We start from the raw sequence: 19,573 nt of genomic DNA on the forward strand, positions 1-19,573 counted from the left end.
ATCAGAGCGTGCCTGTCTGACCTCAGCTGCACTGCCCAGCTCGAGTGGCGTGGGGGCTGGTGCATGCGCCCGGCGAGCGTGGGAGGGTACCCGGGCCTCCTCCAGGCTTTCAAAGGGACGTGGGTTTCTGTTTGGGCCGAGCCCTGTGCTGGCACCATGGCTGGAACGGAACTCCCGGGACAGGTCTTTCCTCCGGGCTGCGGCGATGCTTCCCCGGCCTTGCTCTGCATAGCTGGGGCTTCTCTGTGTGTCTGTTCCTCCAGGTGTCAGAGATTAGTGAACACGTGAAGGAACTGCAGCTCTCAGACTCTGCGGCTTCTGACCCCCAGTCCCTCCTTGGCCTGGTGAGTGTGACACGAGGGGCAGCGGGGCAGTGGTTAGGTAATTCGCCCACAGTGAGTTCGTGGGGTGTCAGGATTCAAACTTGGGTTTTTCAGCTATGAGTAAGGATAATACGACCTACCTTATACCTTTGGGGTGAGGAGAAAATAAGGTAAAGATTGTAAAACCAAAGCATGTACAAGCACGCCTCGGATATTTTGCAGGTTCTGTTCCAGACCTCCGCAATACGTGAATATCGCTGTCGCACGAAGTTTTTGGTTTCCCAGTGCATGTAAAAGTTATATGTACACTATTCTGTAATCTGTTAAGTGTGCAATAGCATTAAGTCTGAAAAAACAGTGTACCTATCTTAATCAAAATGTGACACGGAGTGCATGTAACTCAGTGGTTGAGTGCCTGCCTCCCATGTATGAGGTCCCGGGTTCAATCCCTGGTACCTCCTGAAAAAAAAAGTGACACAGAGACTAAGTAAAGGCATGCTGTTGGAAAAATGGCACCGACAGACTTTCTTGACACAGGGTGGCCGTAAACCTTCAATTTTTAAAAAAACAACAATAAAGAAAACAATGCAATTTCTGCAAAGCACAGAAAAGCAAAGTGCAGTAAGACGAGGTATGCCTGTGGACATTTGATCAGTGTTAGCGATTGTTACTGTGACTGTGGTGTGAATTGTTGAGATTGTATGAGCTGCCTCTGGGCTCTAGCAGGAGCATTACGTGGATGTAGGAGGTTAGAGGCCGCTGGTGTGTGTGTGTGTGCGAGAGAGAGAGAGAGAGAGAGAGCGCGATCATTGAACTGTGCTGAGGACTAGACCCCAGGCTCTGGCCAGGGGGATGCTGTGGTTTTATTTCTAAAGTTAAGGCTTTAGCCTGGAATGCCAATGAGCATAGTTTCTCTGTCCTGGACCTTCCACCCATCCTGCTGTGTCCTGGTTTCCTTTGCCAGGTCTGTATCTAACGGGAGTAGTTAGGGGTGTTTTTTGGCAGAACATTACCTCTAGAAAGCATCCTCCATCTGTTTGGAGGAGGCAGCTCACAGGGAAGAGATTAGCGGGAGAGGGTCAGGGATGAAGAGTAACGATAGGACGGGTGCAGAGGAATCAGGAGGCTCTGTGCTCTGCTCCAGCCCCTCGTGAGCCGTAGGCTTAGGAGGCAGATGGCAGCTGCGTTAAGTGGAGTAGAACTCAAGCTGAAAGGAAAATGTCACCAGAAAACAAAGAAAAACCCATAAGCTAGGAAGGGAAAGCAGAAGCCATTGTTGTTGGCAAAAACTGCCCAAGATGAATCGCCATGTCAGCAAACTCCTTGACGTAAAGGGTCTGACCCTCCTGAAGGAGTCGCCCATGTGGAGAAATGTGCCCATCAGCATTTTTCTTCTAGATGGGAATGGATGGAGGAAGCCATGGGCAGCAGGACCAGACCTTGGCTAGGCATCTCGCCATTTATCAGGAGTGATGACAGATCTGCCCCCATTAGCATGCTGTCAGGTAGCAATCCTTCACTTAGCCCGGCAGGGAGCTTAGGCTTGGGGGGTGAGGAGTGAGATCACAGTCCTGCGGCAGCCAAAGGGCAGCAAGGACCTGGCAACAGCGTGGGTGCTTGCTGCCTGTTCCAAAGAGAAGCCTGTGGAGGAAGAGCCGCTCATTAATCCCCATTGTCCAGAGGGGCACATGTGTGGGAATGGGGAAGGCATGTGCTGGGAAGAGCCCAGCAATCCTTGTTTCTAGGCTGCCCCCAGGTTTTTTCCGTCTCTTTGGCCTCCTGGTGCTCTGGTTGGGCACTCAATGGGGAGAGACAGCTGGAAGGTGTCATGCTCTGCCGCACATGTCACGAAAAGAGCTTGGGCTTTGGAGTCAGCCCAGGGCACATCTGGCCACCAGCCCCGCTGCTTGTCAGCTCTGTGACCTTGAGCAAACTACTCATGCTCTCAAATCTGCTTCCTCTCATAGGGTTATATTTTCTCCCTCATTTTATTATGAAAAATTTCAAATATGCAGAAAAGTTACAAGAATTTTACAGCAAATACCCATACACTTGCTACCTAGAGCCTATCATTTTTTACCATACTTGCTTTATCACATATCTATCCATCTATTCATAGGGTTATTTTGAAAATGAAATTAATTAGTTGACATCATCAAAATGTTTGGCATACATCAAAATGTTGCCAAACATTTTGCAAAATTTTGCAAATTTTGATGTTGCCAAACATCAAAATGTTTGGCATAGGATCTGGCACATAGTAGGCACCACAGTAGGAGGTTGGAGTTGGGCAGATGAGGAGCCCTGGTGAGTGCTGACCGTGACAGAGGCTGACTTGACCTGTCCATCTCCCCTGTCTCCAGGACTTCGGTTTTCGCAGTCGGATCTCAGAGCACCTGCTGGATGTTGATGTGCTTTCTCCGGTCCTGGATGGAGCCCATTGGGAGGTGAGTCTCTCTTGATCGTAGGCTTGGCCTCATTTTCTCTGGCAGCCACTTTTTGGGGTAACACAGAGCGGAGCCCTGCCCAACCCAGGCTCTATTTCTGGAAGTTCTCTCCCTTACTCTTTAGGCATGGTTCCAACTCTATCTTTGATACAGCTCTGTTGCTGCTGTGAATTAAAGCATTCTTTCCATTATTTATCTGTTTGTTCATTCATCAACAATTGAGATTGACTGCTTGCTCATGAGCAAAGCACCATGTAGACTATGGGGCAGGGATTACAAGGCACTTCACAGCCTGGCCCATCTAACCTTTCCAGCTTTGTTCTCAGCCCAGCTGCTGCTCATCAAGCATGTTGTCCACTCCCCATTCCAGAGCATACCACCCACGTCCTTTCCTACTTGCCTGCTCTGCTTCTTCCCTTTCCGTCCTGGCAAGTGCCTTCCTTCTCAGTCTAGGAGGCCCACCTCCTCCAATCAGGATGAATTGTTTCCTCTCTTTGCTCCCCTAAATGCTTCTTGTTTTGTTTCCTAGTTGTTTAGCTCTCCCTCCTGCCCTATGTAAGCTGCATGTGGTCATAGAGGACATCTGACCCAGAGTAGGGTTCAGAGATGACTCAAATACAGACCCTGTCCTTAAGGAGCTTAAAGCAAAGAGGATCATTTTTTTTCTTCTCTGTCGGTTTGTCAAGAGAAGAGAGATTCTGGCACGTTGCCTCTGCAAGTTTAAGGGAGTGTTTAGTTTGGGTGAAATGGAGATTTGTTGGGTGAAACAAACATGATGTTTAATATAAACCAAGACTGGGAGCCCCTAGTGAAAGGAGGGCTGGAGACGGTAGGGTTTTCAGGTCGACTGCATTTGTTTTAGCATGGCATGTCCCTCTCAGCTCTGGCTGATAAAGCCTTCCTGGGTTCTTGCTGGACTTTGGTCATCCTGTTTGCAACTCTGGAGGGCTATGAAGGCACAATCAAGGGCAGGTGGGATTAAGCAGAAAGGCTTGGAGCAGGTGAATCGTGCCGCAGCTTTGGCAATAGGTGAGTGGGAAAGTTACCGGGTGGGCGGGTTTCCCTTGCTCTGGATCTAATACCTGGCTAGTATCAGAATTACTATAGAACTTTAAAAAGGACAGGATTCTTGCTCCTACCTATGGCCTCCAGAGTCCAGCCAGTCCCTTTCTGGGTCATTCTGCTTGGTGCACTTCAGTAGCAGGGCTTGGCTTGGGTTTGGTTCTCATCTCAATGAGGCAGCCAACCTGGCAGAGGAAGTCCTGAGCTCTCCCTCATGGCCAGGCTGTCGGGGTGTGTAGCAGTGCTGTCAGCTGACCAAACAGAGCTCTTCGTGGGGCTCGGCCTCTAGCTCTCTCCCGTCTTCAGGGCACAGAGGGGTCGAGCAGGGAGGAGGAGCTGGAGGCATAAAGTAGCTGCAGTCTCCTTTGACCTTCCCACAGGCTCCTGTCCATTTTTCTCTCTGCTCTGGATTTTTCCCAAGGCAGGGGCTTAGAACTGAGCTAAACTAGTTTGCGTTCATTAAAGAAACATTCGTAAAACTTTAGGGAGGTATACTGACATATAGACACTGCACATATTTAAAGTGCGCAGTTTGATAAGTTTTTGACATGTGTACATTTTCAAAACCCACTGCCAGGGTCAAGATCATGATCATAATGGAGTATTAACAATCAATTTTATAATAAATTAGAAAGGCGATAATTCATGTATTTCAAATAATACAGAACATCAAAGTCCTCCACTTCCTGCAGCCTCACTCTCAAAGGTGAGAACTGGGAAGCGGCTGTGGCTCAAGCAGTTGAGCTCCCGTTTACCATATGGAGGACCCAGATTCAATCCCCGGGACCTCTTTGTAAAAAAAAAAACAAACAAAAAACAAACAAGGTGTCCCAGAGTTGCCACAGGCCCCTGTGCAGCGAAGCAATGCACCAAAAAGACAATGATGCAACCAGATAGAAAAAAAAAGTGAGAATTATTAACAGTTTCCATGAATGTTTCTTGTTTTCCAATTTTTGGCCTACATGTAAACATATATCTATTTTCCTTATCTATTTTCTTCCCACAAAAATTGAGATTATATTGCAAAAACTGCTTGGCAATATGCTTTTGGAATTTGAGACTAGACCTTTGGCTTATTTCTAGGTTATTACACATAGATTACTTCTCTGTAGTGGTCGCATAGCATTCTGCTGTATGAACGTGCCATGATTTATTTAACTGGGGACTGGACGTTGAACAAAAGCAAAGCCCTGGAGCTGAGCTAAGTCAAGACAGGGAAACGGAGTCTCGAGCAGCCTTAGGCCAGTGGCTTACCTTTTTGCCCCTTTTTGAAGAATGTTCATACCACCACCTTGCTCCTTGGTCTAGGGACCAAGTAAACTACCCAAAGGACCTCTGTCTCTGGGTGTTTTCTTAAAGTACATCCTGTTCTCAGCAGAAGTAGAGAAGGTGAAAGGAAGGGAGCCGCGGGGAGGACGTGACCTGCAGCTACCTCTCCTGCTTGCCCGACTCCTCACCATACGTGCTGGATAGACCTTTGCCGACTCAGGGCTCAATCTCAAGTTCTTTACTGCCATCACTCCACCTCACTATCCAGCCCTGTATTTATTTTAGTTGGTTAAATAGAGTTGGCCTATGTGATTTGTTTTTTCTTGTCATCAGGGAGATATTTCCTGAGCCTGGTGTAATTTCAATGGGGAAGGAACCTGGGAGATGAACACTGGAGGGGAAAGAGGTAGGGTGGAGAGGGGCCTCCGGGCGCTGCTTGGCTGATGCCATGAGGAGTGGCAGCCTGGGAGGGTGCCCTTCTGTGCAGGCCCCTGGAGGAGCTCCTGGGCAGTGTGTCTGTCTTGAATGTAATCTGGGGAGCCGAGCTGTCGTTCCGGCCCTGCCCTTGCTCGCCCATCCAGATGGCAGAGTCAGTCGCAGCTGCCACAGCTCAGGCTGCCAGTGGGGAGGTGTGGGAGCCCGTGGGCACAGGGCTGGGACCCCACTGGGGAAGATGGAGTGAGCCGTCTCCTGCCCACTCCTCCCGTTCACCCCTGCGTCCCAGAACATACGGAGCTCCCATCAGAATGACAGAGCGGTGCAGTCCTGGAATGGGGGCAGTGATGGCTTTTTCTCCCCTTAGGCTGGAGGAGAGGGAGAGGGTGTGGGAAGGGGAGCCACCGTGGCTCGTTGGGGCCGCCAGTCGCGCTTTTTGCACATGATCTAATTTCGTCCTCACAAGAAGCCCTGTTAGCGGTGGTGGTTTGCGATCCCAATTTACAGGAGAGAAGACAGACTTCCCAGGCAGGAAGTGTCAGGACAAAGGGCTGGGTCTAGGCCAGCTACACTTCTATCCCACTGTGTCGTCCCCTGCCCCGAGAAATATTTGAAATGATCAAGGATGTCTTTTTTTTTTTTTTTTACCAGCTCAGTAAGTTTGCCAAGAATCCCAAACTTTACAATGACATTTCTCTTTTGGTTGGATGGTACGATCCCTGACTGCCAAGGGTGCATCATCATCCTCGGATGGGACCTGGGTGCTTGGGGGAGCTTGAGATGGTACAAAGGAGCAATTTTTCTTTTTCTCCAGGTGCCAAATGGTGCCCCTTGGTCTGGTGTATAGACCAAGACTCCATCTCTCCAGGTTTCTTCCTCTTTAATGTCTTGCCTCCTGCCCCCACATTTTCCCACTGATTCAGCAGGCGCGTTTCATGGGCGCGGGTGGCCTGGGGCCTCCGTGGATTTGGGGGGTTCGTGGATGTCTCTGCTTTCTCTTTGCCACTGACAGTGCAGACTCCCAGCAGCAGGAGGCAGGGGTTCTCGCTCGGGTCCTCTCCCATCCTGGCTTACAGCTTTGCAGCCCGTGGCTCTGGTTCACTGACTCGCCCTCCTCAGGCCGGCACGCTGGCCCCCAGCTGCAGCGGGAGGCTGGGGGCTCACCCAGAGCCCCGGGAAGCTTCCACGCGCAGAGCGCAGGGCTTCTGTTCTGCATCCCGTGGACCCCCCGCCCTCAGTGGCCTCGTCTCCGTGCTTTCTACTAAGCGCGGCCACCAGTAGGAGGGTTGAGGGACCCCATGCAGGCCCCGCCACTGCTCACCTCCCACTGCTCCTTGCCTGCAGGCCCAGAGGTTGGGACGAGAGGACGAGGAGGACAACGAGTCCAGCCAAGACGAGCCGCAGAGCAAGCCGTCCAGGGGCTCCGAGAGGTACAGGCCGTGGAGGGCCTGAGATGAAGGCTGCCTCCGGGGTAGCGTGGGCTGGGGCACAACTTCTGGCTTTGGTCGGCCTGGCTTCAGGGCACTCCTGTCTGAAGACAGATGATGAGCGGCCTGCAGGCCTCGCGAGGTCCGCGTGTGTATGTGCGCAAGTGCACCGTGTGTGCGTATTTGTGTGCATGCATTCGTGCACGAGCATCCCCCGGTTCTGCACCAGGACGGGATGGTGAAGCACTGCCGTGTAGCTTTGGTGGGGAATCGGTGCACCCAGCACCCTTGTGGGGCCACGGTCTGCCCCCTTCACTCGGGTGGATTAAGCTGTGCGTGTGTGTGTGAGAGTGTGTGTGTTGCTACAGGGGGACTCGAGCCCATAATAGAAAAGCCACAACCATGGCAGGGGAAGAGCGGTGACGATTCTACCTTGTGGACCCTGAAGAGCTACCAGCATTCTTGCTTCCTGAAAGCTCTAGCTTCCTGCGCGTTCTGTAGCCTGACCCCTGAGTCTGACTTCTCTTTTTCGCCCCATTCTCCTTCCATCCCTCTCCTGACCCCAGAGATGGTAGAGCTCCGGGAGTGGACGCTCCTGCGGGGTGTCCCCCATCACTCCAGGGCCCAGCAGTGCAGGGACCGGGAAGCCTAACTAGTCCAGGCTCCAGGGGCGCACAGTAGGGCCTCCCCCCACCCGTCTGCTTCCCCGTGGACGCGGGGTGGGGCCGGGTCTGGCCTGGGAAGGTGGCTGGGCCTCGGTGTGCGTGTCCCCTCCCAGCTTCTCTTCCTCCTCTCCGCAGAGAGGGGCGTGACTCTGCTGCTCTGGCTGGCCTGACCAGGGTGTCACTGTCACTTCCACACGGGCAGCAGCTCCAGAGTCCCCTTCCAGGCCAGGCCACCGAGGATGGGCCTCCACAGGCCCCCGAGGGGCAGCCCGGGCAGAAGGAGGCCGGAGAGCCTGGGGAGGCCTCGGTGGGTGGCCCCGCCCCTCCAGGGCCCCTCCAGAGGTAAGGAGGAGTCGGGAGCCTCCCAGGGCAGCGGCAGCCTCTCGCTGTGTGCAGTGGTGCAGGCGCTGGGGCTGAGGGATCCTGGGGAGCGGTGGGGAGTGGGGAGAGGGGTGGGGTGGCTTGGAGAGGGAGGGGAGAGAGCAGGTAGCACCCTCGGGAGCCGGGGACCGAGGAAACCTGCTTCTTCCTAGTTGGCCATCTGGAACTAAAACTGGGGCGCACGGCCCCACCAGGAAGCTGAGATACTCTTGCGTGAGGAAGCGTCTCTTGTCCCCACTGCCTCCCTGCGGGGGCCTGGGCCCAAATCTCAGCTGTTGCCCTGGCTGCTGTCTTCCTCCTGCGGGAGCCGTTTCTCCCAGTGCCCTCCCTGCCAGCTCCCCCCTCAGTCAACCCCTGTGGACCCCCGGTGCCCCGAGGCGCAGCGCCCCAGGCTCTCGGAGCCGGGAGGACCTTGATTTGCAGCCTGGTCCGGTGCCTGCTGTGCGTTTGCTAGCTCTCCCTTGCCCTGGCCCGGGCACGCCGCTGGTTTGGAATCCATCCGGTGGGATGAGGCACAGGGGGGAGCTGAGCCTCAGCCCTGTTCCGTCGACAGCATCTTCTGAGCACCTGCTGTGTGCAGAGCCCCTCCTCGGGGGCATGGCCACCCTGCTTCCCACGTGGGGCCTGGTCTCTGGTCTCCAGTGTGAACAGCGGGAGGAGAGGCGGGCGGGGGGAGGCCTGAGGCCCGAGGTAGGGGGGCTGTCTCTTTCAACCCCAAATGGGGTGAATCTGGAGCCCCTCGTCTTCCTAACGGCTCGAACACAGTTGCTTCCTTGTTGCCCTCAAGGGAGCAGGTTCCAAGCCCACCTGGCACCCCCGAGAGGGCCGAGGAGCTGGGTCGCGGGCAGGAAGAGGCCGAGGAGCCCGAGGAGAAGGTGGCGGCCAGCCCCACCCCGCCAGTCTCTCCAGAGGCGTAAGGGCCAGTTTTCCCGTGTCTGTCCCCATCCTCCCTCGTGCGTGGATGAATGTGGATGACGTGGCTTTTGGGGGGTGGGGAGGGCATTTCTGGACTCTGGGCCTGGGTGGGGATTGAGTGTGGCCTGGGTCCTCCGTGGACTGCCTGGGGGAGCCCCAAGCCACCACCAGGGAGCCTAAGCCCAGCTTAAGTCCTTGGGGTGCCTTGGCAGGCCCTGGGGTACAAGGCAGGGAGCTTTCCTGGCTCATTACTAGAAGCCTGGTACACCAAGTTCCCCTCTACCAAGCACTGTTCTTTCTTAAACATTTTTTAATTGAGGTATAATTTTACTACACTACAGGTCTGAAGTGTACAATTCATTGAAATTTCATCTATGTACATACCCCGTGGCGCCACTCAGATCAGCTTCAGAACCTTTCCATCCCCCGAGAAAGCCTTCTCCTGCCCTCTCCCTCCCAATCCATCCCACCCCACCATCCTTGTCTTCCAGCCCGCAGAGTACAGGCATTAAAAGTTTCCATCTAGAAAGTCATGTAAATGCAATTATGCTCTATACAGCATATATCCTTGTGCCTGGGTTCTTTTGTTCAACATGGTTTTGAGATTCACTCTCGTTGCAACAAGCACTTTTAAAATTAGGAATCTTCTCCTTTTCCTCTTCCCAGTCTCACCCTCCCCACCATCCCTTTTACAGATGAGGAAACTGAGGCGAAGAGGCTTGCCCAAGGTTACATGGTCAATCGGTTGCAAAGTTAGGACTAGACTCGGGTCCCTAGAGCCCTAGATTTGTGCCTTTTAGTCTGTGGCTTCTGTTTCTTTTCTCTGCGTGGAGAAAGGCCTCGTGGCTCCTAAGTTTTCCCTCCATGAACTGAGCTGGTGCAAAGGGATTAAGAGTCCTCAGGATTGGGGCTGACTTTTGAGCCGAGACGGATTGAGTCTGATCACCTGTAGTAAGTGTCACCAAGGCAGGCTGATGGCCTGGTCACCCATCGGAAGTGTCACCAAGAGCTGCCAGGCAGACATGCTCGTCCTTCAACAGGGCCGGGGTGTGTAGGGAAGGGGTCACCCCGTTTATCAGGGGGTGATATCCCCATGAAATTAGGTGGCCTTCGCAAGGACGGCCAGACCAGGTGCTTCCTAAGAGGAGAGGAGGCAAATGTGGCTCACAGAGAGGAAGGTCTGGCAGAGGCGAGGGGGCAGAGAGGAGCCCGGCAGCGAGGCGCAGACCAGGCCAGCTCACTCAGCTCCTCCCTGCCTGCCTGGCTGCGCAGTCCACTTCCTCTCTTTCTTCCCTCGTCCCCGCGAGGCGACCTGCTGCTGGGGCCTCAGAGACATTTCCTTGGCCACGCACTTTGAGTTGGCCCACTCTCCTCAGGAAGGGCCTTCTCTTCCTCTCCTGACTTTTTTCAGGCCCTGTCACTTTGTTATTTCTCCTTACAGCTACACGGGGAGCTGGGCTTGTGGGGGCAGCGCTGTGCCACCAGCTTCCATGGACATAGACCAAATTAGAGAGGTCAGGAGCAGAAGGTCCCCACCTAGGAAACGGGAGGGGCCTCCCCTTGGCATCCCAACACTTTCCCAAGGAGTTTGTAGAGGCTTGACTGAGAGGAGACATGATCTTTCTGATTTTAACCTCAATTTTTTTAAAAGGATTTAAAAATTTTTTTATTTATTTCTGTCCCCTTCCCACCCTCCCCCCACCCCCCAGTTGAGTGCTCTCTGTGTCCATTCGCTGCGTGTTCTTCTGTGTTTGCTTATATTCTTGTTGGTGGCACCGGGAATCTGTGTCTTTTTGTTGTTGTCATCTTGCTGCATCAGCTCTCCGTGTGTGCGGCGCCACTCCTGGGCAGGCTGCGCTTTCTTCGTGCAGGGTGGCTCTCCTTACAGGGTGCACTCCTTGCGCGTGGGTGTCCCCTGTGCAGGGGTCACCCCTGCGTGGCACGGCACTCCTTGCGTGCATCAGCACTGTGCGTGGGCCAGCTCATCACAGGGGTCAGGAGGCCCTGGCTTTGAACCCTGTACCTCCTATGTGGTAGTCAGACGCTCCATCCATTGAGCCAAATCTGCTTCCCTCTAACCCCAATTTTAACACCCATTTCAAAGTTTTCTGGAGTCCATTTACCGCCTTCTCCATCCTTCTCTTTCTCCTGCCACCCCCTCTTCCTCCTGCCTTCCTTGATGGGTCTGGGAGCTCTTGTGGCCAGCCCACAGTGCTTAGCTCCTGCAGAGCCTCGCTTTGCAACTCCTGTTGGCAGCGGGGTCTCTTTGATGCTGATACCTGAGGAGTTGGCCTAGAAATCAGACCCGTCTCTTTGGCTGGAGTCTTCAACTTCCCCGTTGTCTAATAGAGCTCCCAGGCTCGGACCTAAGTGAGGAGTCTGGGATACTAGATCTTTAAAACTGGGGGAGGGAGAAGAGGCCCACTGGAGACAACCCCGCCTGCCTGCGTGCCAGGTGTGCCAACAAGCTGACCCGGGGCCTGTCGCCCGGGCACGTGCCACGGTTCTGATGGCCTGTCTTTCTGCAGCATCTGTCCCCACGGGTTCCACAGAGCTGCCCGGCCCCCGGGGAAGAAAGACGTTAAAAAGTACCATCTTAGGGAAATAAAGATGTTTTCAGCCAAGGCTGCAAATGAGTTGGAGGGTTGATGAGGCAGAGAGCTGCGGGGGGGCCCCTTTCCAAGGGGGTTTCTCAGAGGAGGTGGCAGCAATGTCTCTTACATCTGCCTCGGGTGGACAGTGTCCGGGGACTGAGAGGAAGCCAAGATTTGGAAGGAGGGAAGGGAAGGAGATGGGAGCAGAGAAGAGTGGAGGGCAATGCCCGAGACTATTTTGGCGTGAGTTACAGTTTTAGGAAAGGGGGTGGGGGGCTCTTTGTGGCATTTCCGAGGAGTCCGCCGGCGGCGGTGTCCTTCTTTCTCTGGTCTCGAGGGGCTGAGAGGGGACACCTGGCCCTGGCTGTCTTCTGCTGCCCTGCTTGGATCCTGCCCGCTGCCTTCCGCCTGCTGTGGTGCTGCAGCAGGAAGGGGGTTTCTGCAGCTGCAGCAGGGGGGACGGGCTCCTGCTGCAGTTTGCTTTGCTTTGGGCCATGCCCATATGTCCCTGCTGAGGTCTCCGGAGCGGCCTGGGCACCAAGGGGGTGTATGGGGTGGTGGTGAGACCACTTGCCACCTGAAGCTTGGGGTCCGGAGATAAAACTGTACTGCCCTTTAGGAAGGTCTCTGGGAGGCTGGATACTTGGCCACGCTTATGCTTTCCTTGCTCTGAAGGTTCTCGGAGTTTCTCTTGGGTATTTCCTTCAACTACCAGAATGCAAGCACCATAGCCTCATTCTTTTGTAGCCTTTTAAAATTTAAAAGCCAAACCATTATTCCTTTTCTTACCACCCACCATGTCCATCCAGGTGACCTCTGATGAATTTCTTTTTCTAAGATTTTCCAACACTGAATTAATTCTAAGTAGATGAAAATGCGCCACCATTGGGAAGGTGTGGCCATGGCACGCCTGTGGAGCTCTACCTCCTCCCTTTGGCTGTGGGAAGGGTCTCCTGCTTGGCTCTCTTGGCGCTGTGGGAGAAGAGAGTACTATCCCTGGACCACCGGCAGACTTTTCTAGGTCCCAGGGAGAGGCGGTGTTCTGCTTCTCCCGCTGGGCCAAAGGCACTGGCCTCTGTTCAGTTTGGGAGGCAGAGAGTGGCCTCTGGGGACTGGTCCCGAATTGCTAACATGAGCCTCAAGTAGTAGGCAGAGTCCTGTTGAGGGGACAGAAACGGGCCATGGGCCATTTGGGGGAAGACGCCATGAGGGACAGAACTCCACACTGTCCCCACTGCTGCGGGATTTTGAGCCACGCTTCAGGTTTTGTCTTTGAGCCACAGCTTCCGCGGTCACCCGAGAGCCTAGGATGGGCAAGCCTGGTGGGGGCTTGGCCTCAGAGGACAAATGTGCACCATGCCTTTGAGAGGGACAGACCTACTGCCTGCCCGGGGGTGGCCTGACTTGCATGTGGGACTCCTGTTTGTGGGCCCCTCCTCTGGGATTTGGCGTGTGATGAGCTGTGTCCGTGTAAACGCTGGATGCCCGAAGGTGGGGGGATACGACAACTGCAGCGATGTGCCGTTCTGTGCCCTTGGCAGGCGATTTGCAGAGCCCGCGGTCCCCCCACCTCAGCCCGCAGAGGCTGCTCTAAAGGCCGTGGAGGAGGCGGCAGCACAGGACCGCGAGCAGGCCAAGAGGCGGCTGCTGGAATCGAAGCCAGAGAAGATGCAGCAGCTGCGGGAGAAACTGTGGCAGGAGGAGGAAGAAGAGATCCTCCAGCTTCACCAGCAGAAAGAGAAGTCTCTCAGGTCCTGCCCCTCCCCCAGGCCAGGCCCCGGGACCTCGCGGTGCCAAGGGCGGGGGGCACCCTCCTTCCCTCCTCCCGTGATGCCCGTGGCCCCACTGAGACGACCCCTCCATGGCCCATGCCGAGAGCCGGGGCACCTGGCCAAGGCGTGCGCCCTCCTGCTTTTGGGGAAGGCGTTGGGAGGCTGGATAAAAAGCGAGGAGTTGACGCAGTCTCAAGACTGCACCGATCCGTGTGCTTTATGTGTGTGAATTGGGGTAGTGCTCCGAACAGCTCTGCGAGGGGTCATCAACCCTACTGTGTGGAATTTATAAGATGGATGAAGAAACTGAGGCACGGGGAGGGTAAGGAACTTGTCCAAGGTGCCCTAAGCTAAGCAGAGCTCCGATTAGCGCAGGCAGCTCGTCTGCGTCGTCCACCCAAGCAGGAGCCCTTTGGGAGTCATCTCCCTGTTGGAATCCTGCGAGAGAGGTCGGGACCACGTGATACGGTGTGAGGCGCCCTTGCCCAGGAGCCAGAAGTTCCTAATTGAGAGCCAACTCTTGGGGTAGCCAGCTGGGAGGCCTTAAACTAAGACCCTTGAGCCTGGGCTGGGCCTGTGTGTGGGTGATCGTGTGTGCGGGGGTGGGGGGATGCGTGTGGACAAGTTGGGGGTTTGTCTTTACAGACGGCGGCAGTCCAGGCCTGGCCTAGTGCCTCCCCGGCGTCCTCGGGGCCCTGGCTCCTTTCATCTTTCTGCTCGGCCTTCTTTTTTTTTTTTTTTTTTTAAAGATTTATTTATTTAATTAATTTCCCCCTCTCCCCTGGTTGTCTGTTCTTGGTGTCTATTTGCTGCGTCTTGTTTCTTTGTCCGCTTCTGTTGTCGTCAGCGGCATGGGAAGTGTGGGCGGCGCCATTCCTGGGCAGGCTGCTCTTTCTTTTCACGCTGGGCAGCTCTCCTCACGGGCGCACTCCTTGTGCGTGGGGCTCCCCCACACGGGGGACACCCTTGGGTGGCACGGCACTTCTTGCGCGCATCAGCGCTGCGCATGGCCAGCTCCACACGGGTCAAGGAGGCCCGGGGTTTGAACCGCGGACCTCCCATATGGTAGACGGACACCCTAACCACTGGGCCAAAGTCCGTTTCCCATGCTCGGCCTTCTTTAGCACTGGTTTGACGCTCAGCGTTTCTTCGTGGTGTGGTTAGCTGTGGACCTCCAGCCGCTGGCTCTGTGCCCCAGGGAGGAAGCGTAGGGAAGGAGGGCAGTGGTACCTTCCAGCTCAGCTGGTGCCTCTTAGAGGCGCTTTCCTGGGAATTGTCCCCACTAACTTCTGCTTCTAGCCCACTGGTTACCCTTGTTGCAGAGGAGACTGGGGACTAGAGGCCTTTGGCTGAGTCTCTGCCTGACAGAATAAAACCAGGGTCCTGTTAGGAAGGGAAACAGGGAGAATGGGTATTGAGAAGGTAAAGAGCTATCTTTTCACAGTCCAGGGATGGGAAAGGTGCTCCAGAAAGGCGTGTGTGCATTACCCTTACATGGCAATTTAACTAAAGGCTGAGCTTGTCCTCTAGAATGGAACACCAAAGGGTGGTAGAAAATTATTATTGTTATACATAGCAAAGAGTGTGTAAAATAGAGAAATGCTCTGCTGGCACCAAGCAGCCTGCATCCACTTCCTATAGCAAAGGTATAAGTGGACTCCAGGCCCCCTTGCACCTCTGGGGGCTATTTAGAGCAGCAGCTTGGCCCTCGAGGCTGGGGTTGGACTGCCTTTCACGTGCAGGAAGCTTCGAAGACTGGTGAGAGAGCCACCAGAGGCCGAGGGCCTGGGGTCATCAGCAGGGTGGGAAAGACGCTTGCCGGCTGTCAGGCAAACTCTCCTTTCCTTTCCTTCCCAGGTCCCTGAAGGAGCAGCTGCAGAGAGCCACTGAGGAGGAGGAGGCCCGCCTGAGAGAAGAGGAGAGCCGGCGGCTGTCCCGGCTCCGGGCGCAGGTCCGGTCCAGCATGGAGGCGGATGAGGGCCACATCAGGTGAGCGCCACCTGCCAGCGGCCCGGCCCCGTGGGCACGTCCCCAGCGGGCACAGGCCCTCTCTAGTCTCTTCCATCTGCCCAGGGCCGAGCAAGAAGCCTCCCTGGAGAGGCTGCGTGAGGAGCTGGAGGCTCTCCAGGAGGCCGAGAGGGCCAGCTTGGAGCAGAAGAGCCGGCAAACACTAGAGCAGCTCAAGGAGGAGACAGAGGCCTCGGAGAAGAGAGAGCGGGCCGCCCTGCAGGCTGAGAAGGAGAAGGCTTTACAGCAGCTGCGGGAGCACCTGGAAGGGGAAAGGAAAGAAGTGAGCAAGTGACCCACGGCCTCTCCGCTGGTCTGGGCTGCCTGGGAGGGGCTGAGTGCAGAGGGAGAGGAAGGGTCTGCAGGGCAGGGAGGCAGGGGGAGCATGGGTGCATGTGCAGGCAGCGCAGGGAGCGCAGGTGCCCAGCAGCTGACTGACTGGGGCCCGCTACTCAGGTCTGACCTGACTCGGCAGAGGGGAGGACACTGCACGTGGCCAGAAGCTCCCCTCCAGGGCTGGGCTGTGGCCAGCAGAGCCCTTAGAGGTCAAGGGGCCAGAGGCGGGGAAGGTTCGGGAAGGTTTCCGGGCTGAAAGAACTTAAGCCCGACCAGAGGACTGGCGGCAAGGGTGTTCTGTCCTGGCCCTCTCTTTGAGGGGCAGCCCAAGTGTCCTCTCCTCTCCCCTCTTAGAACAAGACGTTAGCACACTTAGAAGAGGTTACTCTTTTATCCTTACTTCCCTTCCCTCTGGAGACCAATCTGACGGTCGGTCCCCAGGTTAGATGCTGAAGTAACAGGCCACGTGGGGCTTTGTTTTGGGAGGGGGAGGAAGGAGTAGAGGTATTTCTAGGTGCTTCAGCTGTAGACAAGGGCAAGATCCAGCAAGATCAGAGGGAGAGTGTCACTGTCCTGCCCGCGCGGGGAGAGAATGCACTAAAACCGCAGACACCCCCACCACGGATCTTATTTGCAGTCCTGGGCGTCGCCTGCCAACCTGGGCCCAGCGCAGAGGCAGGGGCCTGGAGCGATGGCCTGAGGCTCCCTGAAATGCCCCTCCCCGCTGGCCCGCACGCTCCTGTTCATTTGCCAGTTGTAGCCTCTCGGGACTGAGTTACGTCAGAGGAGCAAAGATGTGCCCGTGCTTCTTCCCTCTGGCCCCTCAGCTCGAGGCGGTGTGAAGAAGTTCTTCTGGGCCCTTCCTTCCCTGGCGGTCGGGACTGGCCTGTCCTGTCCTGCTTCCCTCACAGCCCCTTCGCTTCCCAGGCCATGGCGGTGCTGGAGCGGCAGCACAGCGCAGAGCTGGAGCGGCTCTGCTCCTCGTTGGAGGCCAAGCACAGAGAGGTGAGATGCAGCCGGCCCAGACCGCGGGCAGGGCCCGGGCACCCAGGTCCCCGAGCGTGAGTCTCCAGACCCTTTTCGGGGCCGGTGGCAGAGCTCAACGCCGTTCCTGCCAGTAGGAGGCACCCCCAAGAGAGAGAGCCTCCTCCTGCCAGGCCCGTGGGCAAGGATGCTGTGTTCCCAAAACAGCCTCCTCTGGGCTTACACTCCCTGGGCCGGGCCCTCAGGCAGTCTCCGGGCTCCAAAAGAAGATAGAAGAAGCGCAGCAGAAAGAAGAGGCACAGCTGCAGGAAAGCCTTGGGCGGATGGAGCAGAGAGCGCAGCAGAAAGTTCACCAAGTGGCTGAGTACGAGCAAGAGGTGAATGCCGGGTGCTGCTTCAACATTCATGTGAAATACTGTGAACTCCCGAACCACCTGCTGGGCCGTCCCGGCCCGAGTGTCCTCTGGTTAGCGTTGGACTGCTCAGTGGCGTCAGAACTCCTGGTTCTGTCTGTGTGCCTTACATCCCTAGAGGCCTGGCACTCCGCCCCCGTGCCCTATGGGGGGGCACAGCTGTGTGCGTGTTGTGTCATGCACGTGTGGCATGTGGGGGCAGGATGTGGGGAGGTGCGCGTGTGTGAGACCTTGTGGTGCGTCAGTCCCCCAGGGGCTGGCCTGCCCTTGGTCCCGCCAGCCTCACCCCGCCATCTGCCCTGCAGCTCAGTGGCCTCTTGAGAGAGAAGCGCCAGGAGGTGGAGCGGGATCATGAGAGGAAGATGGAGAAGATGAGGGAGGAGCACCGGCACGTGCTGGCAGAGGCCAGGGAGCAGTACGAAGCCGAGGTGACCTGCCAGCCGCACACACACTCCTGGGGTCTGTCCCGGTTGGCCAGATGGCAGGGCGAGAGGACGCAGTGGTCAGGGGCTGTGGGACCTTTCCACCACCTGGGAGGCCTCCCTGCTACCCTGCAATGCTGACGCGTTAGAAAACTTGCCCTCATGAAGGGTGAGTCCTCTCTGCCAGGCAGGCTGCACTTGGATTCTTTCAGGAGTAATGAGAGCTGACGTACAGAGCGCTTACTGTGAACCAGGCACCGCTCGAAGCTCTTCACCCACCTTAGCTCGTTCATTCCTCACAGCATCCTTAGGTGGGAGGTGCTCCCATTACCACCATTTGAAAGATGAGGAAACTGAGACTCGGAGGGAGTTGAAGTGACTTTTCCAAGCTAAACAGGAGAAGGACTGGGGTTCAAGTCCAAGCTGCTGGCTCGAGAGCCTTCAGTTATAACCATGCTAACAGCACATCACCAGTATCATTAGAAATTTCAGGACACCAAGAAATAGACGGGCAAAGAGCCAGACAATATCGAGGTACTACCTGCTCTGTCTTCAGCCCCAGAAACTTTGATTGCTCGCGCTGACCCAAGCTGGCTCTCCTGGCTCACACTGGGGGTGAGCGAGGCAGGGGTGCTGGGCAGGGCTGCCCGTAGCCCACCGCTCCGCCTCTGCTGGGACTGCTCCGGAATCTGGGCATTCTCTCCCAGGGCAGAGATAGCTGGCCTGCGCTGCCGTTCAGTTGAATCTCTATGCACATCAATTGTGACCTGGCTGAGGACTAGTGGTCAGGACATATTAATGATCTTTCTTCCCTTCAGAAGGAAAAATTGCACATGATGGAGTAGTAGGAGAGTCAGGCTCCCAAAGGGGATTTCCTCATGGCCTCTGTCCAGCATCCACTGCAGCCACAGAGGCAGGGACCCAGGCTTTCCGGCTGAAGGGCCCTTGGTGCTCTCCGTGTCGCCTCGGGGAGTCAGGTGTCCCTCGTCCTCCTGACCCAAGGCTGGGGAGCGGGGGGGATCTGCAATTTTAGGGGTGTGAGGGGCCGCCGTGGTTTCCCACCAGTGCCCCCCATGCCCTGCAGGAGAGGAAGCAGCGGGCTGAGCTCCTGGGGCACCTGACGGGAGAGCTGGAGCGCCTGCAGAGGGCCCACGAGCGAGAGCTAGAGACCGCGAGGCAGGAGCAGGACAAGCAGCTCGAGGACTCACGGCGCCGGCACCGGGAGCAGGCGAGGGGCCCTGGGCTGACACTGGGGTCAGGGGGTCTACCGGGACATCTCCATGCCCGGGGACAAGAGCTGGGAGCGGGCACCGTGGCTGCAGCAGGGTGGAGCCTGACAGCTTCAGGGGTGGGGGTCTCACGGGCCACGCCCAAGCAGGGGCAGCATTGATCCAGCATCTTCTGGCCCAGGGAACTTCCCTGGTGTTAGAAGAAAAGGTTGGCTCTTGGGAAGGCCTTGGCGTGGGTGGGCACCTTTGCTTCTCCTTGCACCCACCGGAAATAAAGGGTGTGCTGCTTTCCTGGGAGGTCCCAGGGCCAAATTGGACAGGACCCAGAGGGCAGCTTGGTGCTCGTGGCGTGGGAGTGGGTTCAGGAACAGTGCCAGGCACCCGTTCTACACTCACGCCTTTCTCTCCACCTATGCTTCTGTGCAGGAAAGGAAGCTCCAAGACTTAGAGGTGGAGCTTGAAACCAGGAGTAAAGATGTCAAGGCCAGGTTGGCCGAGCTGGACATCCAGGTGAGAGTGTGGGGGAGGGGAGTAGGATCTACAGGTACCCTTGACCTTGGAGTCACAGCTCCCCCAGGAGAGGGCAGCCCTTCCTGCCCCTTAGACCCAGGGACTGGAGAGAGCCAAAAGGCCCGTTCCCTTTTGGCCCTTCCCCAACAGGAGGAGACCGCCCGGAAGAGGCAGCAGCAGCTGCTGGACGCACAGAGGCAGGTTGCTCTGGAGAGTGAGGTTTGTCTGCTCATTCTGGGCTCCCTGCTTTGTGTTTTGCCCGTTCCATTTCCTCTCCTCCCTCTCCCTCCTTCTTTCTTCCTTACCTCCTCCTGTGTTCTCCTAATCTGTCCGGGGTGCTGGGATTCCAGACCGTGTTGGCCACTATTCCACGGGGAGAGCC

The 19,573-nt window shown here is 56.2% G+C and overlaps 1 protein-coding gene across 7 annotated transcripts in view; it reads left to right on the forward strand.

Annotated features, from left to right (window-relative positions):
* The window catches only part of CEP164 (centrosomal protein 164), a 65,958-nt gene that overhangs the window by 38,650 nt on the left and 7,735 nt on the right, over positions 1–19,573 (forward strand). For 5 of the 7 annotated variants that reach the window (XM_058289435.2, XM_004452910.5, XM_012523087.4 and 2 more), the window contains 14 exons: positions 264–344; positions 2,687–2,770; positions 6,881–6,966; positions 7,764–7,970; positions 8,797–8,922; positions 13,060–13,269; positions 15,148–15,279; positions 15,364–15,580; positions 16,561–16,638; positions 16,863–16,994; positions 17,336–17,458; positions 18,537–18,680; positions 19,108–19,191; positions 19,342–19,410. In XM_058289435.2, the coding sequence (XP_058145418.1) occupies positions 264–344; positions 2,687–2,770; positions 6,881–6,966; positions 7,764–7,970; positions 8,797–8,922; positions 13,060–13,269; positions 15,148–15,279; positions 15,364–15,580; positions 16,561–16,638; positions 16,863–16,994; positions 17,336–17,458; positions 18,537–18,680; positions 19,108–19,191; positions 19,342–19,410 (1,773 nt within the window). The remainder of the gene's footprint in view (positions 1–263; positions 345–2,686; positions 2,771–6,880; positions 6,967–7,763; positions 7,971–8,796; positions 8,923–13,059; positions 13,270–15,147; positions 15,280–15,363; positions 15,581–16,560; positions 16,639–16,862; positions 16,995–17,335; positions 17,459–18,536; positions 18,681–19,107; positions 19,192–19,341; positions 19,411–19,573) is intronic. The other 2 variants (XM_071212360.1, XM_058289436.1) reach the window with 1 other exon arrangement.

This window comes from Dasypus novemcinctus, chromosome 27 (assembly GCF_030445035.2).
Source record: "Dasypus novemcinctus isolate mDasNov1 chromosome 27, mDasNov1.1.hap2, whole genome shotgun sequence".
Lineage (NCBI taxonomy): Eukaryota > Metazoa > Chordata > Mammalia > Cingulata > Dasypodidae > Dasypus > Dasypus novemcinctus.